This window comes from Gossypium raimondii, chromosome 11 (assembly GCF_025698545.1).
Source record: "Gossypium raimondii isolate GPD5lz chromosome 11, ASM2569854v1, whole genome shotgun sequence".
NCBI lineage: Eukaryota > Viridiplantae > Streptophyta > Magnoliopsida > Malvales > Malvaceae > Gossypium > Gossypium raimondii.
The window spans coordinates 31,626,624-31,636,821 of NC_068575.1; the positions used below are offsets into that span (position 1 = coordinate 31,626,624).

Here is a 10,198-nt window from a genome sequence, read left to right on the forward strand (position 1 = left end):
GATGAAGGGATTCCTTGGTTTGCATGTGAAGATTTTAATGAAATCATGTATGGCTTTGAAAAAAAGGAGGGTTGCCTAGAGATGAAAGAAGAATGGAAATTTTTTGAAATGTGTTGGAAGATTGTCACTTGATGGATGTGGGGTATTCTGGTAATTGGTTTACATGGGAGAGAGGTAATTTTCTAGAAACAAAAATCCAAGAACGATTGGATAGAGGTGTGGCAAACGAGGAATGGATGACCATGTTTCCTAAGGTAACAATTCAACATCTAGTACATTCTTTCTCTAATCATTGTCCTCTTCTAATTAATACGAAAATGGAAGACAAATGGTTGAATGGAAAGATATTTAAGTTTGAAGCTTGGTGGGTTATAGAGGACTCGTTCGCTGATGAAGTAAAATACATTTGGGAAATGTCATTAGGGAACTTGTTGCAAAAGCTGGATAACATAAAAAAGGGTTTGGAAAGATGGGCTAGTCGAATACGAATAAATAGAAAGAGGAGAAAGGAGTTTTTAACAGCAAAATTATCAGAGTTGATAGGAGCTGAAAGGGATGATAATAATTTGGTTGAGATGATTGATGCGAATATCCAACTGAAATTTGAGATTGAAAAGGACGAACGCTACTAAAAACAAAGAGCTCGAGTGAACTGGTTGAAATTTAAAGATAGGAATACAACATTTTTTCATAGCCAAGCAACACAGCGTTGGAGAAAAAATTTAATTCATAAACTACAAAATGAAGACGGAAGGGAAACGGAGGTCCTATAAGAAATGGAGGGTATTGCGAGATCTTATTTTCAGAATTAATTTTCTACAGGAGAAAGGGGAAATTATGATCATTTACGCTATGTCTCTGAGGAAGATAACCAAAGACTTCCGGTGCAATAGACAAAGGAAGAGATTCTAGAGGCGGTGCTTGAGATGGGGCCCATAAAAGCACTAGAGGAAGACGGATTCTCAGCTTTATTTTATCAGAAGTGCTGGCATATTATCGGAAAAGATGTCACCTCTTTTTGTCTACAACTTCTTAATGAAGGTATGGAGGTTAGCTCAATTAATTCCACGCATATTGTGCTTATCTCAAAAATTGCCAATCCTTCTAATATGAAACATTTTCGACCTATTAGTTTATGCAACGCAATATATAAAGTATTGGAAAAGGCTATAGCGAATCTGCTTAGAGAAGTTATTGAAAAATGCCTCGATGTTGCACAGAGTGCTTTTGTGCCAGGTAGGTTAATATCGGATAATGTGTTATTGGATCATGAAATATTACATATGCTAAAACAGAAGAAATTAGGGAAAAAGTGGTTTATAGCGATAAAATTAGACATGAGTAAGGCATATGATAAGGTCGAGTGGAGTTTTGTTAAGGAGATTGTAGTGCGAATGGGTTTTGCTCCAAATTGGATTGAAACTCTCATGAAATGTGTGACCACTGTCTCATATTCAGTAGTCGTTAATGGTCATGCTGGAGAAAATTTTCGTCCAACTAGGGGACTCTGACAGGGTGACCCATTGAGTCCGTTTTTATTTTTAATATGTGGATAGGGTTTATCTTGTCTCATGCGACTTGTAACAAGGAAAGGGTTATTGAAAGAGTTAAGGTTAGTAGGAGCGATCCACAAGTATCGCACCTATTATTTGCAGATGGTTGTATTTTATTTGGGGAGGCAACAAATAGAGGAGCTACTTTACTCAAGGGAATCCTACGTGAGTATAGAATTTGTTTGGGTCAGTGTGTTAATTTTGATAAATCAACTGTCTTTTTTAGTAGAAACACATTGGAGGAAGATAGACTTTTCGTTGTCAATATATTGGGGGTACGCAGCTCAAGTGACCCAGAACGCTACCTAGGCTTGCCTAATATAGTCGGAAGAAGGAAAAGGGAGTCTTTTCAAAATTTAAAGGATCGGCTCAAGAAGCGCATCGATAATTGGAGTGTTAGACACCTCTCTCAAGGTGGGAAAGAAGTGTTCATAAAGGCTATTCTCCAATCCATACTGACCTACACAATGCTTGTTTCCTATTACCCAAATCGTTATGTGCTGATCTAGAGAGTATTATTGCGAATTTCTGGTGGCAGAAGGGACATGGTAAGAAGGGAATACACTGGTGTGCTTGGTGAAATCTTTGCATCTTAAAAGAGAATGGTGGTTTAGGTTTTCAAAATCTCGGACAGTTTAATATTGTGTTATTAGCCAAGCAAGGCTGGCGTCTTATTAATTACCCAAATTCTTTGTTAGCTAGAGTTCTAAAAGCTAAATACTATCCGCACTCGAATTTTATTAATGCACAGTTAGGAAATCTACCTTTGTTTACCTGGAAAAGTGTTTGGGCGGCAAAGGGTCTCCTGTAAAGTGGCCTGTGCTGGAGGGTTTGTAGAGGGAATGAGATTTCTGTTTGGGACAACCGATGGATTTAGGGAATTGATACAGATAGATAGAAAAACAGAACCGACAATGAAGAAATCAAGTTAGTTTCGGATCTAATTGATATCACAAATAATACTTCGAAGGCGGATTTAATAAACAATACCTTTCAAGCGGACATAGCTCAGAAAATTTTGCAGATTCCTCTAGCGAAAACAGTTCATGATGACTTCCAAGTGTAGAAAGGAGAACCCACTGGTGAATTCTCAGTTCGAAGCGCCTATAAACTATTACAAGATGCTAACTTGGGTCCTAGTAATTACTTAATACAGGCCAAAATTAAGGATTTTACAATAAACTATAGAATCTACAGCTACCATAAAAAATTACAATCATAATATGGCGAATTTCCTGGAACTACATCCCTACCCTAATAAATCTCAGACATAAACGAGTGGCCACAAATGTTATATGTCCTCTCTGTTGCACTTGGAAAGAAGATAGTTATCATGTCTTTCAACAATGCCCTACAATAATAGAGGTATGGAAAAATTTAAACCTCTCTTGGGTCATAAATAACACGATTCAAAGCTTTTGAGAGTGGCTTACCTAGGTTTTCGAGAGGGGTACTTGTAAACAGTGCCGACTTTTTTACTGTACTTTATGGTCAACCTGGAGTTCAAGGAATCAGTTAGTACATGAGGGGAAGAACACGACAGAAAGGGAATTATCATAGAGAATACAAAGGTATATGGCAGAGTTAGATGGTTTGGGAAAAAGGAAGATTACCATAAATGTGAATAGAAGCCATAGACAACGAGAAGAGAACACGAGGGTGACGATTCAGTTTGATGCAGCTTTTGACAAAAGAAACTCCAAATCGACTTTGGGTCTGGTGGTTCGGGGTCTGATAGGCGAGATTCTAGCATCGAAGATTGTCCTTCATAATAACGTTTTATCTCCGTTTGCAGCAGAAGCATATGTAGGATTACAGGCCATTACGTTAGGAATTTCAATGGGTATACTCTCAGTGGCAATCATGGGGGACTCACGAGCAGTCATCAAGAAATGCCAAACAAAAAAACCAGATAAATTAGTTATTGGAGCTATTATTAGGGATATTTAAAGCAAAAAATCTCGTTTTCAAGAAATTAATTTTCAGTTTATTCACAGATCAGAAAATGTTTATGCCCATAAACTTGCGCAAGAAGCCTTAGAAAATGGAGAGGACTCGCACCTGATAAGAGTAGTTTCGGATCACAATCGATCAGCTCTGGAAGGACGATGGTTGAGGAACCCAAACTGAGGCAGTTTCGTGGAGAAATAAAAGCAGAACAGATAGCAGGTAAAGAAAATATTTTGGAAATGGCTATCGTCAGAACAGACGGGACAACTAATGTGAAGAGACGATGGAGTTATGGTGTCCAGCTGTTGAGATTGACTAGGGTAGATAATAGGTTTCCTTTTCTTTGTTTTTTTCCTTTTTTATTTATTGGTTTGTCTTTTGCTTTGGTGATTTTAGGTGGTGTTCACTGATAACGAAATAGTGAGGCTCGATTTTGTAATGGCTTGTTTTAGCAGGCCTAAGCCCAGTTTTTGGGAAACAACTTATGTTTTTTTATAATTTAATTATAATAAATATTCAGTCAATTTTATTAAAAAAGTATTATTTAAAAACTAATTAAAATTAAACACATAAAAATATATTATTAGAAACTAATAATTTGAAATGTTCAGACACTTGCCATACAATTATACAAAATATTTAAGGTATGAGAGTAACTAAAATATATTTTAAGTTGCCGATAACCTCTTGATTTAATAGTTTAAATTAAAGAAAGAAAAAGAAAGGTGATGCACCCAATTCTAATGAACTAAAATATATTTTAAATTGCCCATAACCTATTGATTTAATAGTTTAAATTAAAGAAAGAAAAAGAAAGGTGATGCACCCAATTCTAATGACTAGTTGTGATTTAGTTGCCTTGCCACTGGGGGAGGTTCAACCTTAAGTTAATATAAAATAATCATCAAAGATACCTTTTAGCGAAGGTGGAGATACCATGGAAATTATATAATTTATAAACAATTTGTTATCCTAATACTCCTAGCTACAGGTTCTATATATTACCGTTTCTATCCGTTTATGATTTATCCCTTGTAATCTTTTCTTGCGGATAAGTTCTCAAATCATCAGCCAGGTTGTCAGCAACAGCTTATTTGGTATGCTTTCCCCGTAAATTTGCTGAAAATGCAAGACATAAAAAAAATTGAGAGATTTAAGTTGATTTCAGTAATATTTAGGAAAATAAGTTAATTTTGGAGAGAGAAATGCATTTCAGTAAGTGTTTTTAGTCACCTCAATTGAAAACACGTTTTATAGGACATGTTTTCTGACTTTTTTTTAATATATTAGTTCTTTTGATCAATTAATTAAATGTTAATAGTTTTATTCTTGAGTCTCAAATCGATTCCTCTCTTACTCACGTTTGTACTTTTTATTCAATGTTGTTTTATTTTTTTAACTAGTGCTTTTAACACATTAGTTTCTCCGGTTAGATGATTAAATAATAATGATTTCATCCTTGAGCCCTATGTTTGATTCCTTTTTAAGCACATTTGTATTTCTTTTTATTTCATGTTGCTTTTAATAAATGTTTTAATAAATAAATATATTGTTTTCAATTTTTTATTTTTAATTAATAACTCTTTTATTTATAAAATCAAATAATAAATATGTAATTATATGATAAATATATATTTTATATATATATCATAATGTTAAAATATTTGAAATTAATAACTCCTTTATTTATATAAAGAAATTAATAATTATATAATAAAATTATATATTTTTATATATTTATTATTATGTTAAATATATTTTATTTTTGAAACATCAACTAATTTTTATATATTTTTCTTTATATATAATATTTATATTTAAATATTTATTTTCTTTACCTATATTGTGGGTCTGATGATTTCTAATGTTATAAAATGAAATAATTATTTCAAATATAATTATTATTTTTATATGTAAAATGTAATGCCTCAGTTTTCTAAATTTTAAGTTGTTAAATTATATTAAGTGATTTAATTTGTATTAGTGGTTTTAGGTCTTTTGTTCGATTTCTTTCTCTTTGAAATTTTTCCATTAATTTTGAAACTATGTCTGACTTGATTTGTAAGGGTTATCTTTAATTTTTGTAAAATTAATTATAAGAATAAATTTATTGGCTTAGTGGTAAAATTTTAGCATATGTGTTTGAATCATGTTGTGTGCAAAAAAAATTATTTTTGCTCTGTTACTTGTTGCCGCCCATGCTGTCAGAATGTCTGTCAGACTCAAAATCTGATAGGATTTAGTAGGTAGTTAATCTTTTCTTTTAAAAAAATTGATTGAGAAATATTCTCCTAATTTTCTCCCCAAAACACTCACGATTTTCTCTCTCTCCCACTCCCCTATTCTGTCGTCCCATTCTTCACATGTTTTTCCATTTTCCTGTTTTTTCTCAAGCTACTTTCAACTCTTTCTCTATCATTTCTTTCCTCTAATTTTCTCTTTTCCTTTTGCTTGTTTTCACAATGCCAATAACATCCTTTACAGCCCTCTTTAGCCAATTTTCTATTCAATGTTGCTTCCGTTTAGACGTAGTGACTTGCTAGTATTGTCGTTGGTTGCCTTTTCTTAGTGTGTTGGTGGTGTTTCAGAGGTTTCGTGGGGTTGTCATAAGTTTCTGTAAGCTATTTGTTTGTTTTTGTAAGAAAGTTGTTTTAATCTGGTTGGATAGTTTTAATTCGGATTTTACGGATGTGGGTTTGATGGATTAATTGTTGGTTCTGTTTTGGTGAGGTGCAAGAAGCACACAACTTACATCCAGCGAATTAGAGGATTTGTTGGGCTACTGCTCTGTTGGGTAAGTGATTAATGCTTTCGATTAAGGGCTGATTCCTTTTGTTAGGTCAAACGTTTAGCACTTGCAACCGAGTTAGTGACTTGGAAATTTAGCATATCACTGATTATTCGCTCGTTCTGAATGTCATTTTAGGTTCTAGAATTCTCGATGTTGTGTGGGCCTCGTGAAACAATCAGGTTTGTACCTTCTGTCCTGAAAAATAGCGAGTAGCGCTATACGGAAAAACATTCTATTGGCGCCACACGATTTGGGTCAAGTAGGCTGTGTCGACCACACGGGCGTGTAGGCCCATTATCCGTAAGTTTTAGTTAGGGCCGTGATTGAAGTGTGTTTTGATGCTAGCTACTTCGTAGGGTCTATTATGTGATATGTATAGCTTGTATATACGAAATTTGATATTCTACTTTTGTATTCTGAAAGCATGTTAGCATGTTCTGATGTGTAAAGCATGTATGATTTGTGTGCATCTAGATATTTGGATAGTGGTTGCTTATGCATTGAGGTGGGATAATAATGTGATGGAGGAAGTGTTGGCAGTTTAATGATCTACTTTATCTAATGGTTTTAAACAACATATCTGTTGTGGTGGCTTGACCACACTTATCTGATTCTATCGCTTTATTTTTTGGCAGCTTTGACTACACTATTTTGTATAGTGACATAAGCTCACTTATTGGTGTGTGGGGTTGGATAAGTATTTATTACCCTATTTGGTGTGTAGGGATGGATGGAGATAGTGCGTAACAGATGGAGGTAGGATCTATATTTGTTCTGTAATAAGTGTTGCATTGCATGATATGACATGCCATCCGTATCTGATTTGATAACTATGTTGCATTGTATTGTATGTCATGCTGTGTATTTTGTTCGTTTCCAAACTTCCGTGTGATAATGCTATTTGTTTTGTTTGTATGGGCTGAGTTACACACTGAACTTTATAACCCCACTCAAATTTTCTAACTTCTCAAGTAATCAACAAACTTAGGATCAAGCGGCGCACGGGAGCTCGGATTGATTTTTTGGTTAATAAAACTAGACTATTAATGTATTAACGTAATATCTGGACTTTTGGGACCGTAAATCTGTTTTCGGACTTTACTTTACGGTTTGGTTTATTTTCGACAGATTTTGGGCATTTTTATCGTTAAATTACAAAAACAAATGATTTTTATTCCAAATTAAAATCTTGGTTTCAAAATCAAACTTCGTAATTTTTGCTGCAAAGATTAAGTAATTAATTAGGAGATTTCTATAAAATAAATAATTTTAACGAGCATTTTCCTAAAAACTAGTAAAAGATTTGCCAAAAATTAATATTGACAAGGCAGATATTTTTTGAATTCAAAATTTGGGTTTAAAACGAGTTTATATAATTCCTTAAGATTCGACCATAACGTCTATGCCGGGTGTGGGTTGTTACATAAAATATTTCAAATATCATTATTTTTCATCTACATTATAGTTATGATATTTCAAATATTTTTATATGTGAAATATTTCAATTAATTATTTCAAATATCATTATGTTTATATGTGAAATATTTCAAATACACATACAAAATATATAATACTAAAATTTACTACCGTCATGATATGGATTGAAAAATAAATATTACACATATAAAATTATACTTACTAAAAATAATTACATTTACAATAATTATTTGATTTTATAAATAAAAGAGTTATTAATTAAAATTAAAAACTTGAAAACAATATATTTATTAATTAAAAAAAGCTTGAAATAACATGAAATAAAAATACAAATGTGCTTAGAAGATAAATCGGACTTAGGATTTAAAAATAAAATCACTATTATTTAACCATCTAACCAAACGAGCTAATTTAATAAAAAATTAATTAAAATAATAAATAAAGCTTGAAACAATATGAAATAAAAAATATTAATGTAAGTAATAGAAAAATCAAACCTAAGACTCAAGGAAAAAACCACAAATATTTAATCATCTAACCAAAGGATACGTTTTATTTTCTTTTTTAAAATCAGCTTATTTCCTAAATATCACAAAAACTTGCCTAAATCCCTCTCTTTTATTTTTTGGCATTTTCAGCAAATTTAGTCGTTTCTTTTATATGTATTTTACCTTTTAAGTAACTCGATATAATGATATTTCATGTTTTATTCATATAGATCATGCATATTAAATTTGATATAAATTAAAATTTTCTAACTATTCGTTATATATAAAAAAACTTTCAATCATTAAATGTATATTAGTATAGACAATATTTTATATCAATATAATAGAGATATCAGATCAATCCAAAAATTACATGCATGAAAAATACAAAATATCTTAATAAATACAACATTAAATTATTAAAATATTAACCATATAAAAGTTACAAAAAATATAAAACTAATTTTAAAGTTTACACCAATATAAATAAATATTTCCCATATATATTACAATTTAAAATATAATACAAAATATAATCTCAAAATAATAAATATATCAGCATCAAATATATGGTCCAAAAAAATAACAACATGAAATATTTAATTGATTCAAGTATTATATTTGTTTACTAAAAAATATAATATTTGTACCTTTAATAATTTATATTTACATAATTAGTATAACGGGGTGAATTATCCAAAAATATCGATAATTTTGAAAATTTATCGGATTAGGCCTGTTTTTTCGAAATTTACCAGATTAGTCTGGTTTTAGAGAGAGAAGGAAAACGCGTCCAGCTGGACGCACTTTCTTGTTTGGTTAGCAAAACGCATTCAGCTGGACGCGTTTTCCTTCTCTCTCCACTGTTCGTTTATTCACATCGTTAGTGGTAAACTGTTTCAACATTGAAGAGATAGACGATACCTTAGCTGAAAGTGAAGTAAGGGCATCGACTTCATGAACTTTGGCTACACGTCTTCCTAACACTGCTCGATTTTTTGGCCATTGATATTTGTTACTATCGATCTTCTTGATGATTTAGTAAGCCTCATTATAAGACTTCAACAAGAGAGCACCATTCGTAGAAGCATCTACCATCAATCTTGTGTGTGCGTTGAGACCGTTATAAATCATCTCTAACTAGATGCAGTATGAAATCCCAAGATAAGGACACTATGAAGTAATTCTTTGAATCTCTCCCACGCCTTGTACAAGGACTCATTATCCAATTGTTGGAAAGTGATGATCTCATTTCTCAACTTAGCGTTTTTGCTAGGTGGGAAATACTTAACCCAAAATCTTTCTGCTAATTCTAGCCACGTAGAAATTGAGCTAGGTGGCAATGAATTTAGTCATGCTCGTGCTCGATCTCACGAGTATGGAAACAGCTTCAACCTCAGTACATCTTCAGTCACAGCAGCTATTTTAAATGAATCACTCACCTCTATGAATAATCGGAGGTGAAGGTGTGGATCTTCCATGGACATTCCATTGAACCGGTCTACCATTTGTAGCATTTGAAACATCATTGGTTTCAATTCAAATTAGGGTGCCTCGATATCCAACTTCCTAATTCTCGGATTTAACTCATCAAAGAGGAGCATAGCATACTGTCTTATAGCTCGATCCCTATCATTAACAATAAGGATGAGATTGCGCATATGATTGGCTTCATTTCCTTGTCCATCATTTTGATTTCCAAGGCTCATTTCGACTTGTCTCTGGGCTAAACGTTCACGTCTTCTTTCTCTAAATGTCCGCTCGATTTTAGGGTCTACTAGTAATAAATCGATGATTCAATATATGCTCATAAACACCTGAAAAATAAATCACAAAAAATAAAAGAGTAATTAATTAATTAAGTTAGAAATAAATAAAAGAATAAAAAATAAAGAATTAATTAGTAAAGTTAGAAATTAAATAAAACATAAAATAAAAACCAAATTGCAAAGAATAATTTCGCAAAAATGATTAAGGCA

General features: G+C 32.3%; 2 protein-coding genes and 1 non-coding gene across 7 annotated transcripts; 2 read left to right on the forward strand and 1 right to left on the reverse strand.

Moving 5' to 3' along the window:
- Positions 1–2,349: 2,349 nt before the first annotated feature.
- On the reverse strand, positions 2,350–3,766 carry LOC105804195 (uncharacterized). Its single transcript, XM_012636696.2, has 3 exons — positions 3,167–3,766; positions 2,987–3,049; positions 2,350–2,904 (listed from the first exon to the last, which is right to left on the reverse strand). The coding sequence occupies exons 1-3, from the start codon at positions 3,355–3,357 to the stop codon at positions 2,808–2,810; spliced, it is 351 nt and encodes a 116-aa protein (XP_012492150.1). The 5' UTR covers positions 3,358–3,766; the 3' UTR covers positions 2,350–2,807.
- A 775-nt stretch (positions 3,767–4,541) lies between these two features.
- LOC128034942 (uncharacterized) lies at positions 4,542–7,209 on the forward strand. Of its 5 annotated transcripts, none has more exons than XR_008191291.1 (4): positions 4,542–4,600; positions 6,234–6,297; positions 6,430–6,473; positions 6,930–7,209. XR_008191291.1 is itself a non-coding variant. In XM_052624465.1 (4 exons), the coding sequence occupies exons 1-4, from the start codon at positions 5,640–5,642 to the stop codon at positions 7,039–7,041; spliced, it is 330 nt and encodes a 109-aa protein (XP_052480425.1). In that variant the 5' UTR covers positions 5,532–5,639; the 3' UTR covers positions 7,042–7,209. The 5 variants fall into 5 exon arrangements, 1 of the variants encoding a protein (XP_052480425.1); XM_052624465.1 differs by lacking the exon at positions 4,542–4,600 and adding an exon at positions 5,532–5,749; XR_008191292.1 differs by lacking the exon at positions 4,542–4,600 and adding an exon at positions 5,761–6,119 and having other exon boundaries at positions 6,241–6,297.
- Positions 7,210–9,375: 2,166 nt separating this feature from the next.
- Positions 9,376–9,481, forward strand: LOC128035128 (small nucleolar RNA R71). Its single transcript, XR_008191530.1, has one exon. It is a non-coding gene; the product is annotated as a small nucleolar RNA R71 (small nucleolar RNA).
- The last annotated feature ends 717 nt before the right edge of the window (positions 9,482–10,198 follow it).

Bases quoted from the DNA above. Each gene is read 5' to 3' on its own strand.
- LOC105804195 (XM_012636696.2), bottom strand. From the start codon at position 3,357: ATGCTTCTGCTGCAAACGGAGATAAAACGTTATTATGAAGGACAATCT. The intron at 3,050-3,166 runs GTAATCTTCCTT...CTTGAACTCCAG, and splicing joins GGCTTCTATTCACATTTATG to GTTGACCATAAAGTACAGTA. The intron at 2,905-2,986 runs GTAAGCCACTCT...CTATTATTGTAG, and splicing joins TACCCCTCTCGAAAACCTAG to GGCATTGTTGAAAGACATGA.
- LOC128034942 (XM_052624465.1), top strand. From the start codon at position 5,640: ATGTGTTTGAATCATGTTGTGTGCAAAAAAAATTATTTTTGCTCTGTT. The intron at 5,750-6,233 runs GTAGTTAATCTT...TGTTTTGGTGAG, and splicing joins AATCTGATAGGATTTAGTAG to GTGCAAGAAGCACACAACTT. The intron at 6,474-6,929 runs GTTTGTACCTTC...ATTTTTTGGCAG, and splicing joins GGGCCTCGTGAAACAATCAG to CTTTGACTACACTATTTTGT.